The 19,449-nt window shown below is 48.7% G+C and overlaps 1 protein-coding gene across 1 annotated transcript in view; it reads right to left on the reverse strand.

The window, feature by feature from the left end:
- Positions 1 to 981: 981 nt before the first annotated feature.
- The window catches only part of LOC130381013 (E3 ubiquitin-protein ligase Midline-1-like), a 41,189-nt gene continuing 22,721 nt past the window's right edge, over positions 982 to 19,449 (reverse strand). The window contains exons 2-8 of the mRNA XM_056588434.1: positions 18,200 to 18,307; positions 14,282 to 14,430; positions 13,605 to 13,732; positions 11,400 to 11,543; positions 8,858 to 9,019; positions 1,940 to 2,147; positions 982 to 1,330 (exon numbers count right to left, since the gene is read on the reverse strand). Of these exons, the coding sequence (XP_056444409.1) occupies positions 982 to 1,330; positions 1,940 to 2,147; positions 8,858 to 9,019; positions 11,400 to 11,543; positions 13,605 to 13,732; positions 14,282 to 14,430; positions 18,200 to 18,307 (1,248 nt within the window). The remainder of the gene's footprint in view (positions 1,331 to 1,939; positions 2,148 to 8,857; positions 9,020 to 11,399; positions 11,544 to 13,604; positions 13,733 to 14,281; positions 14,431 to 18,199; positions 18,308 to 19,449) is intronic.

Here is a 19,449-nt window from a genome sequence, read left to right on the forward strand (position 1 = left end):
GTTCTATGTGTGTTCTCGGTGTTGTGCTTCGACGTACGGACTAGCCGCTGACAGACAGCCCAATAGAGTTTCTGGCTTTCTTCCATTTTATTCTCCCGGTCCGAGTCTTTCATCGTAATAGCAACGCTAATAAGAGTAGCCCAACGTGCAGAGTAAATTGGATTGAGTCAATACTGTCGATGTTATGCCCGTTTACCCGAGATCAACTTGGCTTCACCCGTCCGGCCATTGGTGAGCCTTTCAAAAGAACAACGAAGAGGGGAAGCAGTATCATTTTCTTCTTTCTTCTTCCTTTCAGTCATCATAATTTATATATACTGTAAAATAACGTCTATTTTTATGTGGTTTTATGAGGACCGTCTTATGAGGCACCAGGTGATCCCCTCTGTTTTTTAACACCCCTTATGAGGAGAGCTTTGTGAGGACCACTTTGTGAGGACCTCTTTGTGAGGACCGGTTTGTGAGGACCACTTTGTGAGGACCGGTTTGTAAGGACCGGGTTGTGAGGACCTATTTATGACGACCGCTTTATGAGGACCGCTCTATGAGGATCTCTTTGCGAGGACCGCTTTGTGAGGACCGCTTTATGAGGACCGCAATATGAGGACCTCTTTGTGAGGATCACTTTACGAGGACCGCTTTGAGGACCACGTTATGAGGACGTCTTTCTGAGGACCATCTTATGAGGACTGCTTTATGAGGACCTCTTTGTGAGGACCGCTTTGTGAGGCAACAGGCAATCTTCAGATTTTTAAGACACCTTATGAGACCGCTTTGCGAAGAACGCTATCTGAAGCCCGCTATCCGAATACCGCTTTCCGAAGACCGCTTCCCGAAGACAGATCTCCGAGGACCGCTTTCTGAAGAACCCTTTTCCCGAAGACTGCCTCCCGTATACCGCCATCCAAGGACAACCTTCCGAGTACCCTCCCTTCCCACCCTCCCGATGGCCGTCGCTCCACCCACCCTCCTTCCCGGACCTCAGCTGAGGGGCTCTAGCGCCTCCAGGTGGTCGGGGATGGGAAGGCCGGTCAGCACCGTCAGGCACTTGTTCCACACGTTGAACACGGGGCACACGGGCTGGGCGAAGGACACGTTGAAGGTGTGCAGGTGCTGCGAGCCCAACGCGTCGTAGAAGCTCAGGTCGCCCGCGTCGTAGTCCAGCAGGACACCCACCCGCCGCAGGTGGGGGGAGGGCTCCACCGTCAGCTCCTTGCTGTTGTGGCGCACCACCCACGAGTTGTTGCAGCGGCACAGCACCCACGAGGCAGAGTTCTTGCCGATCCACTCGTGCTTGGGTGCCGACTTGTAGGCGATGCCCACGGCATACCTGAGGGGAGACGACAGGACGTATGTATCAAAGTTGGGTCGCGATTTCACGCCGAAAGTGAAAGTCGTCTTTGACTTTGATTCATTGAGTCTTAATAATGAATATCGACAGATATAAAGGCCTGAGGGTAACACAAAACATTGACCTTTAAGGCGGGGTCAGTTTTGGGGGAGTCCAGGGCTAACGCCCCAAAACAAGTTTGACCTAGCATCAGCATGGGCGAACTTAGTTTTTTAATGGCCAAACAGGAAGGGAGGAGCATCTCTTACTGTATCCACAAGTTGGCCCACAATCAGCTCCAGACAAGCTCAAAATCAATAGTTTTACTGTATTTTTCCAGAATCAGAAAAGTGGGAGTTGAGGAGTGAAAGCAACTGAATTTCCTCAGCTATAGTTAAGAAAGTTTAGAAAATTCAAAAAAACACTTCTGGGTGACAAATATAGTGTTCGTCCACTCCTCAATCAGTGTGAAACACACTCTTTGATAAACCTCGCTTCGACTCAAGCGTTGTTATATCAGCTTTGAGACATTGTGCCTCAGCCAAACCCTGTTGGACCCCTGGTCTCCTCGCCGGTTTTCCGTGAGGTTCCCGGGTTGGTGCCACTCACCAGGTGCTGCCCCCTATCAGCGCCTCCCAGTAGTGGCGGCCGCTGTCGATGTACACGTTGCCCACCACGCCGTAGCTGCTGTGGCTGGTGAAGCGCTCCTGGCTGTGGGCCTTCTTGGACGTGGCCTCGTCCCGTTCCACCGTCAGGTTGTCGTGGGAGATCTTCAGCTTGCGGTGCGCCGACTTGGGGTCCAGCTTGAAGGGCTGGCCTGGGAGGGCGGGGGGGGGGGGGGGTGGAGAGGGGGGGGAGAGTGGGGAGGAGGAGGAGGATAGGGGCGGGAGGAGGTGGAGGTGGGAGGAGGGGGAGGAGGACAGGGGTGGAGGAGGTAGGGGAGGATAGGGAGGAGGTGGTGGAGCGGGTGGGAAGAGGGGGTGGCAGGAGGTGCGAGGATAGGGGTGGAGGGTAGAAAATTAAGAGACACGATTATTAAATGTTGAATGGAAGGGACAGAGGGGTGGAGGGATGGATCCGAACTGAATGGATGGTTGTGTGAATGAATGGATTTATGAATGGATGGACGTGGATATCAACACCATCTCCGTACTCCAGCTTAACGGAAGTGCAAAGAGATGAACTGAACTGAGCAGGAGACAGAGCTTTGAGGGGCTCTCAGCAGTGGTCTACTACCGTCTCCTAGCTTTTCCTGATGGCCTGGTGCTGTCATAAGGGTGTTTCTATGATCCGCTGTTTCTATGATCTACTCCCAAGGTTCTGCCTTGTGTTTGCGTGTGTGTGTGTGTGTGTGTGTGTGTGTGTGTGTGTGTGTGTGTGTGTGTGTGTGTGTGTGTGTGTGTGTGTGTGTGTGTGTGTGTGTGTGTGTGATTGTGTGTGGGGGTGTGTGTGTGTGTGTGTGGATGTGGTTATCATACTAATGTCGCCCTCTTTATTGACTGGCTGCCATATGTTACCCTATCGTAAAGTGGCCTCGTGTTCGGGTGTTTTGAGATTATTTCTCAATGGTTAATGGGTTTGTGTGTTCGTTAATGCATTTTGCAATGCTTCATAAAAGGTTCTTAATGTGTTTCTTTGGGGTGGGGTTGGGGACGTGCTGGCGGTGGTATTGAGGGTGGTTGTAATGATGATGGATGGGGTGATGGTGGATGTTGTGGTGTCGAAGGACGTAGCGGTGGTGGTGGTGGTGGTGGTGATGGTGGATGTTGTGGTGGTGGTGGTGGTGGTGGATGTGGTGGTGGAGGAGGTGGTGGTGGAGGTGGATGTTGTCGTGGTGGTGGTGGTGGTGGTGGTGGTGGTGGTGGATGTTGTAGTGGTGGTGGTGGTGGATGTTGTAGTGGTGGTGGTGGTGGTGGTGGTGATGGTGGATGTTGTGGTGGTGGAGGTGGTGGTGGTGGAGGTGGATGTTGTGGTGGTGGAGGTGGATGTTGTCGTGGTGGTGGTGGTGGTGGTGGTGGTGGTTGTTGTAGTGGTGGTGGTGGTGGATGTTGTAGTGGTGGTGGTGGTGGTGGATGTTGTGGTGGTGGTGGTGGTGGTGGTGGAGGTGGATGTTGTGGTGGTGGAGGTGGATGTTGTGGTGGTGGTGGTGGTGGTGGTGGTGGTGGATGTTGTAGTGGTGGTGGTGGTGGTGGATGTTGTGGTGGTGGTGGTGGTGGTGGTGGAGGTGGATGTTGTCGTGGTGGTGGTGGTGGATGTTGTAGTGGTGGTGGTGGTGGTGGATGTTGTGGTGGTGGTGGTGGTGCTGGTGGATGTTGTGGTGGTGGTGGTGGTGGTGGATGTTGTGGTGGTGGTGGTGGTGGTGGTGGATGTTGTGGTGGTGGTGGTGGTGGTGGATGTTGTGGTGGTGGTGGTGGTGGTGGTGGATGTTGTAGTGGTGGTGGTGGTGGTGGTGGTGGATGTTGTCATAGTGGTGGTGGTGGATTTTGTTGTGTTGGTGGTGGTGGATGTTGTGGTGTTGGTGGTGGATGTTGTTGGGGTGGTAGTGGTGGGGGTAGATGTTGTGGTGGTGGTGGTGGTGGTGGTGGTGGTGCTGGCGGTGGTTGGGAATGGTTGTTGTTATGATGATAGTGGTGGTGGATGTTGTGGTGTCGATGGGCGTAGCGGTGGTGGAGTCAGCGGCGATCATCAAAGTGACAGTCGCGGCGCTGACTAGGATAAGCATGAAGATGATTGCGATGATGATAATGGAAGTGGAGACGTTGATGGCGGTGGCGAACATGAAGGTGGCGGTCGCGATGCTAACTGGCTGTAGCGTGCCAACAGGGGTTCAAGTGCTAACAGGTGTTAGCGTGCTAACAGCGGTTATCATGCTAACAGGGTTTAGCCTGCTAACAGCGGTTAATGTGCTAACAGGGATTAGCATGCTAACAGAGTTTATCGTGCTAACAGGGGTAGGCGTGCAAACAGGGGTTAGCATGATGAGGATGACGATGATTGTCTTGTTGACGATGTAAGTGGAAAACGGTCATGGCGATCGTGAAGCTGCTTCAACTTGAACAAGCGGTTAGCGTGCTAAGATGGGTTAGCCTGCTAACCGGGTCTCTACTGTGACGGTTCCCTGTATGTTGTGTTTTTTATTTGTTTCTAGGACTGGGGAGCAGAGACCTAGGCCTACTCAAGTGGTCATTAGGAGTGATTGGCGTGCACCTGGGCCCGGGTGCCAACGCCCTATAAGAGTCTGCTTCCCCAGTCCTTCCCTCTCTGTTCTTTTCAGCTCCATATCCATGCACACCTTTCAACACTTATGTTAAAACAACACACACACCTATAATCCACTCATGCATACACACTCCACACTACAGACTTACTGACTTCCACATCCCATACTTTTATTATAAGTTGAGCACTTGGATTGGTTTGGTTTGATTAAATACTTATTTTGTTTGGGAAACTGTTGTCTCCTGTCTTTTTGTTGTGTAGCCTGGCGCCCCTAGGCCAGGTGCGTAACAAAGTGGGGGCTCGTCCAATAAGTTGTTTGTACAGTGAGTTTGGAGCGTCAATTTAGTCTCACTCCTGTATTGGATTTGTGAATGGAGTGACGTCAGTTGGGAATCTTTCCGGGAGGTTCCGTCGTTCCATTGTTTGGTCAACAGTCCGGTGAGTAGACAAAGCAATGTTACAGGCTTGTTATTCAGACTTTGGGGAGATGCAGTTAATTGTTATGAGTTGAATTCATCTGTTTAAATTTGAGTTAATTTGATTAGGTTTGGTTATTTCAGTACAGTACGGTAGCTGTTTGGTTCATTTTGTGCGGTTGGAGACTTGTTTATTTCTGGTAGTTGTGCAGCTAAGTAAACGTCATTTGGGACGCCAACAGTTGCCTGGCTGGTTGTTTATTTTATTTTTTTTGTATTTGTTTGATACGAGTGTCCCCGGTAGGTGCGCTTAGCTGCCTGGGTAAAATAGCTCGTTGGTTTAGGCCGGGGGGTGGCTAGGTGCGTCAGGTGCGGCAGTAGCGAGAAGTTCGTACTGAATATCTCGACTCGGGGGCACGGCTAAGGGGGGCATGCGGGTCGCCAGTTATTGGTTGCCTTTCCTCCCCTTTGGTATGAGCTAGGCCTTGGCGGTGGCCTTCAGTGCGTAGAAATCCTCCGCAACCGGCACACGAAGAGGGTGGAGTTAGCTGGGGTTTATATAGGCTAGGGGGACACTTGTATTGTATTTAGTTTGTTTGGTTTGCCAGCTAGGAGGCTCTTAAAGCGCACAATACCCAGGATGGTGACAGTGGATGACGTTGTTCAGTCTCCCTCGGTGGAGCTCTTAAATCAATGCACCGAAGACCAATTGCTGAACGTTGCAGATCGTTTTGGGTTGAAAATTGAAGCTAGTGATAGAAGGTTAAAGGAGACATTGTTGGAAGTTTTGAAAAGAGAGCTATGTGGTATAGCGGTTTCAACTGAGGAACGGGATAAGAAAGAGGAGGCGTCTCTTTCTCCCGCAGTAGGTGCCGCAATGGAGGTGCCTTCACCAGCAGCCATGTCAGGGTTGACGTTCGACCAACAAAAAGAATTAATCATTTTGCAAGCGAAATTACAAACTGATCGGGAACAACTTAGGCTAGATAGTGAGTATGCTATTGAAAAAATGAAACAGCAGACAGAACTGGCTAAGTTGCAGGTAGAGCAAAATAGACTGGACTTGATAGGGGATGGCAAGATTTCAGCGGCTGCACAAGTGTTTTCAGAACCTGCAGAACGGTCTGCAGGGGGGTTTGACATTAGTGGCAATCTACGTCTGGTGCCCAAGTTTTCCGAACGTGATCCTGAGGCATTCTTTGCCATGTTTGAGAGGGTGGCAGATGTGCGTAAATGGCCTGACTCGGCGCGCACATTGATGCTGCAGTGCGTCTTAACAGGCAGGGCGCAAGAGGTTTTTTCGGCTATGAATGCGGCTGACAGTCAAGAGTATGCCCGTGTTAAGGCGGTGGTACTGAAGTCATACAAGCTCGTTCCTGAGGCGTATAGGCAGCGGTTTCGATTTTGGAAGAAACATGACAGACAAAGTCATTTGGAATTTGCACGTGATTTGACGACGAGCTTTAACCGCTGGTGTAACGCCTCGGAGGTGGAGGATTTCGAAGGCTTACAAGATTTGATGATTTTGGAGCAGTTCAAAGATTCTGTTCCAGCTCGTGTGGCAACATATATCAGTGAGCAGAAAGCACGCAACGCAGCAGATGCGGCGGCGCTCGCAGATGACTTTGTTTTAACGCACCGTGGAGAGTTTAGAGCGGGCGGTGGCAATTATGTTGCTGCCAGTGAGTCGCATGGCCGATTTAATAAACCTCTGCCTGTCGATTCCAGAGCTAACGCCAACAACAGTAGGGATGTGCGTGACTCGGGGAAGGTTTGCCATCACTGTAACAAATGGGGGCACTGGAAAAAAGATTGCTTCTTGTTAAATTCCCCTAAGGCGGGTCATTGGGAACCAAAAGGGGTTGCTACGGCAGCTCCAGTTCGTCCGGTGTCCACTTGTGTTACACCTACTTTCGGTTCAAATGAGGATACATCAGTTGTAGCTCTGAGTTCTTACCGTCCATTTATCATGCAGGGGACTGTGTCTTTGGTGCAGGGTGGGGAAGAAGTACCGGTAACTATTTTGAGGGACACTGGGGCTTTTGATTCATTCATCCAAGCTGGTGTTCTCCCTTTGACTAATGTTTCTGACACTGGTGATAAGGTTCCTATCCGGGGCATAGACATGAATATTTTGTTGGTTCCCTTGCATAATGTTGTCCTAAAATGTGAACTGTTCCAGGGAGAAGCAAAGCTCGCTGTGCGCCCAGCACTGCCTATTCCGGGTGTGACGCTGATCCTGGGCAACGACCTAGTGGGTGCTAAGGTCTGCGCTGGGGTCCCGCCGCCGCCGGCAGTGGTGACCTCTGTTCCCTTGGTAACAGAGGAAGATGATGAGGGTGAAAAGAAGAGTGTAAAGAAGAAGCGGAAAAGGAAGAAGTCGTCGGCCAGGAAAGCTTCAGACGGCTCGGCTGCAGAGTCTGATGCGGAGAGCAAGAAGAAGAAGAAAATCAAGGAGGAAGGTGATGAGAAGGACGAGAAGAGCCGGCACAGGAAGAGAAAGGCGGAGCGAATTCACAAGGACTCTTCCTCAGGGTCCTGGGTGGTCTCTGAAGGGGAAGAGGCTGTTGACGCCAAGAAGAAAAATAGAAGCAGTGAAGAGAAGGACAGAATAACAAAATCCAAGAAGAAGAGGCGGAAGAAGCACAAGAAGCACGGGAGGAAGAGTAAGAAGAGGACGGCGTCGGGCTCGGAGCACGACTAGGACCCGCGGCCTCATCGCTGGGACCTCACTCACTACAGACGTACACACTTTTGTCTTGCCAGCCTCATATTGAAGCTGGACTTATTGAAATTTTCGGCAGTCTAGCCAAGATTTATACAAGGGATAACTTTGAAAAAGATCTTGTGTACTGCTCCGGTTCTTGCAGCTTCCCCTTTAGACAGGCCATTCACAGTCTACACTGATGCTAGTCATGTGGGGGCGGGGGCCGTTCTAATGCAAGAGGACAACCTGGGCATAGATAAACCTGTTAGCTTCTATTCTAAGAAATTCAACTCTTACCAGCTAAATTACTCTGTCATTGAAAAGGAAGCATTGGCTTTGATTTTAGCTCTGCAACATTTTGATGTTTATGTTGGCGGTAGTACCCCCCTGGTTATTTATACAGACCATAACCCTCTGACTTTTTTACATTCTTTGCAGTGTCCAAACCAGAGATTGATAAGATGGTCACTGTTCCTGCAATCCTATGCCCTGGACATTCGTCATGTTAAAGGGGCGGAGAACGTGGTGGCCGATGCGCTGTCACGGGCTCCTCATGACTGAGGTCCGGTCTCCGTTGGTCCTTTTTGCCTCTGTCTGTCTTGCACCCCTTAAAGTGCTTCCGTGGTACCGGTTGCTGGGGTGAAGGCCTGTGACAGTGGGCAGGCGGCCATTGGAGTAGAGGTTGGGTATGACAGGGAGTAGATAGTATATATTTATCTAAGGTTAAATGGGTTGCCGGTGATCCCTTTGGGACTCCGTCTTTATGGGGGGGGGTGTGACGGTTCCCTGTATGTTGTGTTTTTTATTTGTTTCTAGGACTGGGGAGCAGAGACCTAGGCCTACTCAAGTGGTCATTAGGAGTGATTGGCGTGCACCTGGGCCCGGGTGCCAACGCCCTATAAGAGTCTGCTTCCCCAGTCCTTCCCTCTCTGTTCTTTTCAGCTCCATATCCATGCACACCTTTCAACACTTATGTTAAAACAACACACACACCTATAATCCACTCATGCATACACACTCCACACTACAGACTTACTGACTTCCACATCCCATACTTTTATTATAAGTTGAGCACTTGGATTGGTTTGGTTTGATTAAATACTTATTTTGTTTGGGAAACTGTTGTCTCCTGTCTTTTTGTTGTGTAGCCTGGCGCCCCTAGGCCAGGTGCGTAACACTACTCACTGTTGGTCTTGAGCGTCCCCGGCTCACTGCTGCGGCTGCCCGCCTGGTTGATGGCCCTCACCACGAACACGTACTTGGTGCCGCACTGCAGGCCGTGCACCGTGTAGTGGTTCTGCTTGATGTTGGGCACGATCATCCAGCTGTCCAGGGAGTCGCACAAGCCTGGAGGGGGGGGCGGAGGGAGAGGGCGGTGAGGGAGGGATGAGGGTTGGGAGCGGTGAGTCCTTGAGGAGTGGAATGGAGAGGCTAAGCCCCGCCCTTGAAATTAGACACGTCTGAACGTCATGTGACCACGCCCACGTCATTAGACGCATCGTGGCGCTAGGAACAGGAAAAATTGTGTTGGAGGAATTGGCGGTAAACATAAGAGGTTGTTTTTCGGTGTAAATCTCTGTGACATGTTCCCGCCAGGGTTTACTAATATCAATGGCACATTCCACATCAAGAGAATTCCACAAATAAATCAATGTACTTTGTTTAAAGAATGTCATGGGTACGAATCAGTATTGTGAGAAAAATGAAACCGACTGAAAGATTTCAGCTCCAGTACATACGTACGGTGGCCCAGAAGTGCAAAACACGACAGCAAATTGTTGTATTTTCTGATTTGCTGTCGGGTTTTCGGATTTGCAGTTGTGTTTTGCACTTCAGGGCGACCCTTTCGTATGAGGAGAGAGAGTCGCTGAAACACTGTCATCAAAGTCCCTGCCACTGCTCCTTGTCTGAGCCATCATTTATACCAGTGAACTTCCGTCAACTGGAAGAGGTAATATATCGTATTAACCATAATTCTTTAAATAAAGACGAGACCCACTTGTGATGATTGACCCTTCGCCAAAACTTTAATGTATGAGAACTGGGCTACTTATATATATATATATATATATATAAAATACTAAATTATATTTTCTATATATTTTATTCCCTGCTGAATTCCTATCGTGGCGCGACAAACACACAAATAAAATCCTGTAATAACAAACATGTCGTCCTGGGGAAAAAATGAAGGCCCTTATTCTGATTCCCCACACCGTGTTCCTCCCATTCAGACACATCCCCTCCCCGAGCCTCAGTGCTCTAGCGTAGCTTAGCATAGCAGAGATTAGCGTAGCCTAGCGCCGCTCGGCGTAGCCTAGCGCCGCTCGGCGTAGCGTGTTTAGAGTCGTTTGTGACAAGAGGGGCTCCGTCTGAGCGGCGCGTGGACAGGGGCCAGAAGGCAGCGCGACGGGGCCCCTGTGTGTGTGTGTGTGTGTGTGTGTGTGTGTGTGTGTGTGTGTGTGTGTGTGTGTGTGTGTGTGTGTGTGTGTGTGTGTGTGTGGGGCCCAGGAGGAAGTCATTCACACCTCATTGGCCACACAGCACTGCCAGGCCCTCGCTTCGATGGCACACAGGCGGGCCGGCTGGCTGTGTGTGTCTGTGTGTTACTGTGTGTGTGTGTGGCTGTGTGTCTATGTGGGGCCATTTGTGTGTCTATGTTCATGGAGCCACATGGTGTCTTTCGAATTCCCAGTTCTGTGTGTGTGTGTGTGTGTGTGTGTGTGTGTGTGTGTGTGTGTGTGTGTGTGTGTGTGTGTGTGTGTGTGCGTGCGTGCGTGCGTGCGTGCGTGCGTGCGTGCGTGCGTGCGTGCGTGCGTGCGTGCGTGCGTGCGTGCGTGCGTGCGTGCGTGCGTGCGTGCGTGCGTGCGTGCGTGCGTGCGTGCGTGCGTGCGTGCGTGCGTGCGCGCGTGCGTGCGTGCGTGCGCGCGCATCAGGTTATTCTACGTAACCTTGATGTCAATTTGAGATGGAACTAAGTATAGATATCTGGTGATGCAGATCTACGAGTGTGTCAGTGTGTGTGTGCGTGTGTGTGTGTGTGTTTGTGTGTGTGTGTGTGTGTATGCGTTCGAATCCACGCTCGACTTCACGTGCACTCAAGCATACGACACACTTGGGCACACATTGCATCAAGAGGTTAAGACTAGGCAACCCCTTCAGCCAATAAAGTCACCGGCAAAGTTTCCAAAAACGTCAGCGAAGTTGCCGACAACATTACAAAAGTTATCGTTAATGGAGAAAAGTTAGCAAACACATTAAAAAGTGATTCATTACGTTCAGAATGTTACTCACCTCGTTAGGGAAACACTACATCATCTTGAATCCTAATGTGACCAATCAAACCCTGATTCTCAATGCAACGTCAATAAGCCACAAAAGGGGGATCGAACCAGCAACCTCACGATTAAGACGAACGCTCTTAAACGTTGCGCTAATGGACCGTTGCGACCGTGACGGGTTATTAAAGAACAACGAAACCCGGATACCGACTGAACGTTGATTTGCAATACATGTCTCCCTCTCTACGTTCACCACAGGGTATCACCTCTGATTGGCTGACATGGTAACCACCCGGTCACCTGGTGAGGAAGCCATAATGCCCCAAACCTTACCTTATTGGACATGAATTAAAGGGGCGTGGGCAGAGCCTGAAAGTGCTCATTAAAGGTGGAGTCATGGGGGTCAGGGGGTCAGGCATTCTTAAGGGCATTTTCTGAACACTCACTGGCAATGTTGGCCTGCCCGGTGAAGATGGTGTACTGGAGCTCGTAGGAGACGACGGAGAACTCGTCGTCAGAGGTCCAGTGGACGCTGATGGTGTCGTAGGAGGCGGTGCTCAGCTCCTCCCGGATGTTGGGCGCGGTCGGAGCTGTGGGGGTGGAAGGGGGGGGGGGGGGGGGGGGGGGGGGGGGAGGGAGGAGGGAGGGGATATGGACATGGGTGCAAAGGTTAACTTACCAATCAGGGCTACCATTCAGTTGCAAGTGGTCTTTGTTTGCTTTTGTTTCCCCTTTTGAGGTTTTTAATGATCTTGTTTGCGCTGATGGCCTTTTAAATGTATAGAAAGCTGGCCCTTTAAATATCTTTTAAAGGGCCAGCGCTGCCGAGTGGACTGCCCCAACTGATGGGATGATCTATCCAGCATCCGTCAAGGTGGAGTCTCCCACTTGTGATGTCACTAACTCACAGGGCAGGGCAGATTTTGAAACTGCTCGTAATGGCCAATCCCCATTCATACATGATGGTAAAATGGGGATCAATCACACTCACAAATGGTGTTAAGATAGGGGGGCCAAACCCACTTACACAGGTGGTAAAATAGGACCGCTTTAAAATGTGTTCCCGGTCAATGCAAAGCATGGACACTGAATGGACCCTCAACCTATATGTCCATATTTTGTTATGATTGGTGCTGTGGTCCTTTGCTTCTCAACCTGGCAGCGTGAAGATCTAAGATCTTTCTGTACTTTGTTGTGTTGCTGATGAGACTGGATGATGGTTTTGTCAGTTTGTGTTGAGCATGACCTCACTACGGCGCTGCATTCACTGGAGAAGAACGATAATCAGTTTTATCGCATCAAAATATAACCACAATTTTATTCTGCCTTTATCAGGGAGGAGGATTGGCTTTTTATTGGCTGTGGTATTCTAAGCTATGCCAAAAGAAAAAAAAAAGGCAATTCAGTTAACTTTCAATATACCAAATGAACCAAGAATGAAATGCAAATAATAATTCTAACAGGGAAACTTATTCCTCTGGAAACTCTTTCTCTGTCTTCCTGCATCTCTCTCGTTCTGCCCCTCTCTGCCTCTCTCCCTGCCTCTCTCTCTCTCTCTCTCTCTCTCTCTCTCTCTCTCTCTCTCTCTCTCTCTCCAGTGATGATTCACTTTCTGCCGAGGACCCTCCAGCGTAGCCTCTTTCATCACAGACACACACACACACACACACACACACCCCTCTGCTTTAAAGAAAAATACTCAATAACATTGCAGGCCTCCGTTCCTCCTCCCAAAACGACACCTTTAAAGTCCTTCCCCTGCATGTTGCAGGCTTTATATATTATATATACTAGAGTTTCCGCGCACGCAATGGGTGTGCTGAACCTCTAGTTGTAATTAAACCCATAGCAATTATGTGTAAACCCCAGTCAATAATGTAACAAATTTCTGAGCGCATAATAGAATAACATTTTGCCTATAATTTCACAATGTATAACATTCGTTCACCACTGATGACTCTTAAAAGCAGTGCCAATATTTAATTATTTTTTAACAGGCTGTTTATCATTTAGGGGTCCACTCAATGACATGCAGAAGCGTCATCAACGCGCCCACTGAAGTGGTGTAAGAAATACCGACTTCCTACTCATTCACATATAAGGAAATGTACATTACCTACGGAGAAAATACAACCTCAGGGGTAGTAATATTCAGGAGATTTTCAGGGTAAAAATTTCAGGATATGTTGTTCACACATACGGCCCATCAGGAGAATATCAGGACTTACATGTGTGTCTGAAAGCAGCTAGTGTGAGCGTTGTATGTGTGCGTTTGTGCGTGCTGTGTGTGTGTGTGAGCTGCAGGCTGCTTGGCACATGCGCACATGAGTAACTTGAGTAACCGGTGCGACAGGCTTGATATTATAGTAGTAAGGTACATATATAACGTATGACCTGCGTTTGTGATGCTAATTTTATCTATGCTCGCTGCGTGACACTGAGGTTGACTGTACTCTAAGCTAACAAACAGACCGATGCAAGAACGACAGAACTAATAATATACAATATAATACATACATATCCACAATGCACATGTTTTTCTTTCCTTTTTCTGTCACTTCTGGATTTTTTATCGTCTGTGTTTTGTGTTCACTTCGCTCCACTGGACCGCATCGCTTAGCAACGGTGGGGGGAGGGAGGGGGTTGTTTACCCGTCAGGTAGTCCAGGTTCTCCAGAAGTTTCTTCTCCCGAGTGAAGTCCAGGGCGAACGAGTCGAAGTTGTCCGTCAGGTTGATCTCCGGGATCAGCACCTGGGTGGACGCCGTCGCCATGGAAACCCTTGGGGAGCACATCGGGAAATTCGTCGGCAATAAGTGATGCATCGTGACAGTGACTGAATTACCCACCAGAATTATTTGAGGGTATCGATTTTTACTGGGGCGACTCCAGTCGATGACCGAAAGTCGTCATTTTCGACTCTTTCTAAAGTTTTATCATTGCATAAATCGTCCAACGCTTTAATAGTTTCTTTCAACATAATGATCAGTCAAGTCTTTTCAAAGCACATACGAGGGAGATGAACTAGCAACTTGGAACCAATCGGAACGAAGGAAAACCGAATAGTTATAAATTCTCTTTCCTGTTGACAGCTGCGGGTCACTCTGCATCATTACCACAGCACACCACCTAAAGGCCTTCTGCATGTATGTAACTTTACTTATATTGTCTGTATGTTGGGTTTTATGTTGCCAGTTTGCCAGTTTGCCAAAGACGAATTTCCAATGTCTGTTAATTCAGTGGACAATAATGTTTTTATGTATCTAACTTTCTAGAGGAACTTCGCTCTAGTCTCCCAAAATGGCCGCCCCTAACCGCTCCTCCCCTCACCTCTCGGTGATGCCCTTGGCGCTCTGCAGGAAGCGGGCGTGGTCGGTCTCCTTCAGCGTCTGGTCCGCCTGCGTGATGAGGGAGGAGGAGCGCTCGATGCACTGCTGGCAGGTGGAGATCTGCTGGGCCAGCTTCCTCATGCGCACCGTCTGGGAGGGGTGGGGTGGAGGTATAGATGGGGTTAGAGTGATGGAGGGGAGGGGTGGAGAGGATGGAGAGGTGGGGTTTCAGATGGAGAGGAGAAGGTGGAGAGGAAAGGTTGGAGGGGATGGAGGGAGGGAGGGAGGGGAGGGAGGGAGGGAGGGAAAGGTGGAGAGGAGAGGTTGAGCCGGAGAGGGTGGAGGGAGGGGAGGGAGGGAGGGAGGGGGGGAGGGAGGGAGGGAAGGAGGGAGGGAGTATGGAGATGATGGAGGGAGGGAGGGGAGGGAGGGAGGGGTGGAGAGGAGAGTCGGGCCGGATATGGTGGAGGGAGGGGAGGGAGGGAGGGAGGGGAGGGAGGGGGGAGGGAGGGAGGGAGGGAGGGAGTTTGGAGATGATGGAGGGAGGGAGGGGAGGGAGGGAGGGGTGGAGAGGAGAGGTGGGGTTGTAGCGATAGAGGATAGGGTTTGGGATAGATGAGGGAGGTTAGAGAGGAAAGGTAGAGACGTTTAGAGAGGGTGGGAGGGTGTAAGAGGGAGGGGGGGGGGAGAGGAGAGAAAGGGAGGGAGGGAGGGAGGGAGGAGGAGGTGGGAAGAGGAGGAGTGAGGGAGCAAGGAGTGCAGATGTTTTACGGTTGTTTAAGAGTGATGGATGGAAGGAGTGATGAATAGAGGACAAAATGGAGATGTTGGGAGGGGGGCATTGGATGGAGGGAGGGAGGGAGGGGAAAAAACGAGAGCTATTGAGGATGGAGACGGTGGGTTTTGTCTGGGGACAGCTGATTGGCCCTTGGTAAGTGACCTCGTGAACTATGCAGATGTTTATGTGGTTTCGGCGGAGGCTATTGAAATACACAAAACGTCACATTCTACCGAACTGCTTCTATGACTAAGCTTCCAGGCTTTAGGCAACAACACAAACTATAGAAAGAAAAAACGCCAGCGTCTGCATCTAAGCCACTGAGCCTTAAACCGTGAAATCATAGAAACAGATCATAGAATTAGCGTCTCGATAACAGCGTAAGTTGTCTGCTTATCAGTGTAATCCTGTTGTGGCCATTTTTTTTTTTTAAGGCTAGCTATTCACTCTCCCTCTCTCGTTATTTCTCCTTCTGTTCAGACCCACATTCTCCGGGAGGCTGGAGATATTCAAAGTGGCAGATTTGGGACGGCAAGTGGAATGAGGTCAAATGCCCCATTTTCGCTTTTCTTTGCAAAAACACTCTTTTATAAACTGCTTCCGCCGCATTCTCATCAAGGCTTTGCCTGAAAAAAAACCGCAACTTAAGGTCTTTTATCAGTAAAATAGTTTTGCTTAATCCTATTGTATGAAGAAATGCTTTCCCGATGTTATGATAGTAATCTAGCTGAAATTGAATCTATTCGTATCCGTGCATATAAATACATATAACTTGTTTGTTATCATTAAAGAGCATGTAGGGGTTATGGACATATCGCGCAAGGATGCCTACAAGTAGGCTGCAGACATCGGGCAATCGAACCCAGAATCTTCCGACTTTTTCTAGGCGACAGAAAACCGTGCAACCTGGGCCAATCAGAAAGGAAGAGGGGAGGTGAGCTCTTTGGTGCATGGAGACCTAATCCTGATGTCGAGTTCTGCAGACATAGCAACAACCACATGGCAAATCCCGATTTGAGGTGATACCCCTGGAGGATGTGCACTTAGCGGAGATCACATGGGACGGGGAACAACAGCTTAGTTCAGGAGTTAGAGCAGGTTGACCACTAACCCGAGGGTTGCTAGTTCAATCCCCGGCTCCTCCTAGCTGTGTATTGGAGTGCCCTTGAGCAAGACGCCTCACCCTGACTGCTCCTGACGAGCTAGCTTGTCAACTTATGTGGTTGACTCTGCAGTCGGTTTGTGAATGTGGACGTGAGTCTGTGAATGACAGGCAATAATGTAAAAAAAAATGTAGTGGATACTGGATAGAAAAGCGCTACATAAATGCAGTCCATTTAACATTTTACTGATGGACTATTTCGTTTTCTCAGAAATCCTACTCAAAAGAGGACACTATTTTCCCCTTTCACCTTTTTTTTTCTACATTTTGCCACTTCTCCCAAGAGCCAGTAAAACATTTGGTTGATAAACGATCGTTGTTGGTTTTTTTTTTTGGGGGGGGGGGGGGGGGGGCGTTTTTGTCATGAAAGGAGAGAGCTGTAAGACCCGGCTTTTAATGGACTCCAAATGAATTCCCCTTTCCATATGCTCGGGGATTTCCAGTGAAACGGCCAAAACGTTTCGTCCCATCTGCGGGGCGGCAGCCAGGAAGTTCACCCTCTGTGTGTTCACACTGCGCTGCAGATGACCTGAGTGACCGAATCGCCTGGGTGAAAAAACGCTCTTTAATGAAAATGTCTAGCTTGGAAGTAAAACGAGAAAAGGTTTGGACACGAGTAAAGAATGGCAAATTTGTCGGTTTTCTGTATGGCAACGATTATTTGTGGTGTTAAATTTATTTAATTGTATTTGTTTTTCTAACCTCTGAATTTCCTAACATAGGTCTACACACAGAAACACACACACGAAATCTCACAAACCTAAAACCAAAAACCAAACACATAAACACACACACACACACACACACACACACACACACACACACACACACACACACACACCCCTAAAACCAAAGGCACGTAATGTCACACAAAAAGAAACACACAAACACAGGCCAACTCCCACACACACACACACGCACACACGTGGCGGCACGCTTGGAGAGTGATGAGTCACACCCACGGGGGGGTTTATCGATCGCCCCTCGTTCATAACGCGAGCGAACGTGAGCGATGACTGGGCCCTGAGCTCCCCAGCCCCGATCAATCAAACCCAGAGACGGGCGCTCTCAACGGAGCGATGGGGATTCCAGCAGGATTCAGTTTGTTCTGTCTCCCAGTTGCTGGGGTGACGTCACTGACTCAGGGCATCACTCATAAAGTTGTAGAGGTTAATACCGCTGTCGTCTAACTTTTTACTACTTTTGTAAATTAATCAAGTTAGGACAGGTACGATGGGCGTGCTCGAAATTCAACTCGCTTTGAAGCGGGTTTGAATATTAGCTTCAATAATGTTTGGAATGTTGCCATGTTAAAATCCCCTTTAGAGTCATCTAGAACGTTGTTAATGGTTAACGCTTTAGAAGATGAAATAAAACCAAATAAATGACTACTAGGTTGCCGGGTTAAAACCTTAAGGGTTAAAAGCGTAAGAGCATAAATAGTAAATAACCACATCATGGATTATAAAGGGAGGCACGATAGACTGAATGGGGCGGGACTTAGTGGGCAGGGTGTAGCGAGGTCAGGGTGTAGTGGTAACGGTGTAGCAGAAGTAAGGGTGGAGAGGCGGGGTGTCCTCACTCTTTTAGCAGGAAGAAGTGTGAATCCTTCGCTAACTGATCTATTGATGATGCTACTGATGTTTACTTTTATTCTTTTACTTATCTTTATTCAATTGACCTTGTATTGTGGATGCTATGTGACTGTTGAGGAACCAAGCCTAATCCTTTCACTCTTGTGTACTTCTAAGTACAATAATAAGTACAATAAGATGTAATAGAAGTAGCTCTGATTCTGATCCTTTTTTATTTTTCTATAATTTTCCGTAATTATTTTTTACACAATTTGCACAATTTAGTCAGAAAAAGGAACATGGCACATGGGGTGGACTGTACCATTATTTATTTATTTAATTATTTCTTTGCCTGACATCGCCCCTGACTGGTACCAGGCTGAGCTCCACAGAGACGTCTCCTACCTTGCCCTCCTTGATCTTGGAGCCGATGATTTGCCTCCGCTGCTGGATGATCTCGATGAGGAGGTCACACTCCTCCAGCAGCTTGCCCTCCTGCCGCGACGCGTTCCCCTGGGAGGCGAGAGGGACCCGTCTCAATGTACAAACGTGTGGCCTACATCGGCCGCATGGATGGACATGCGCTCGCACACGCAGGTAGATGTGCACACACATCCACTCTCACACACAAACTAAATCAAACTCGCTTTCTTTCACACACACAATGTATCACACAAAAACCTAAAGCTATGTCCGACACAGAAATCACTCACTTTCTCATGCACTCACTTTCACACACTCACTTTCACTTTCACTTTCACACACACACACACACACACACACACACACACACACACACACACACACACACACACACACACACACACACACACACACACACACACACACAGACTCTCTCACTAACTGTTATTAAACAAATCAACATTTTTGAAATGATCAAGATGATGAGATAAAAAAGTTTTGCCAAAACACTTGCAAAATATGAAAAAATGCATTATGAAGCAGGCTGGGCTAGGCTAGGCTAGTCGCGATCCAGACACATTATATTCCCTTTAAGAGGGACAGACTCAGAGCCCTATTTCACCCGGCAACTCCAGTGTGTGGGTAAAATCACGAGCAGTGTCTCTAATATCTGGTAACAGCTGTTTAAATCCCCCATCCCACGCACTGGGGTCTTAATATGGCTGGAGGCAGCAGAAACGTAATCACATAACCTTTAAACACGGCTGTAACGAGGCCGTAAAGCCACACTGCGCTTTACGAGTGCTCACTCCGTTGCATTCTGTTTAGTGGCTTTCTTTCTTTATTTCTCTCAGTCTTTTTCTTTCTCGTGTTTCATTTGCTGTTCTTTGTATCATCAGGGGGAAATGAATAGGTACAAATTCCTCCCGCCCCGAATTCAGTGTGTTTATCATATAGCTAATAGTTAGCATTCACAATAATTTATGGAAGTAAATATATATGGATATGATTTTAAATATTTGGTTTATATATGTATTTATCACCTAAGCCTTCACCTAAAAACCTTCACCTAGCTGCAACTTCAATTCGGAAAAGTAAAATTGCCGGCTATTTTGGATGCCCATTGTGCATCTATCACATGATTCAAACTCTTTCATGGTTCATGGTCGCTAATGACTCATACTCTTAGCAGAGTGAATTAGAGCTGGTCTTATACAACAGAATATGATTCA

The sequence above is a fragment of the Gadus chalcogrammus genome, chromosome 4 (assembly GCF_026213295.1).
Source record: "Gadus chalcogrammus isolate NIFS_2021 chromosome 4, NIFS_Gcha_1.0, whole genome shotgun sequence".
In the NCBI taxonomy this organism is placed as follows: Eukaryota; Metazoa; Chordata; class Actinopteri; order Gadiformes; family Gadidae; genus Gadus; species Gadus chalcogrammus.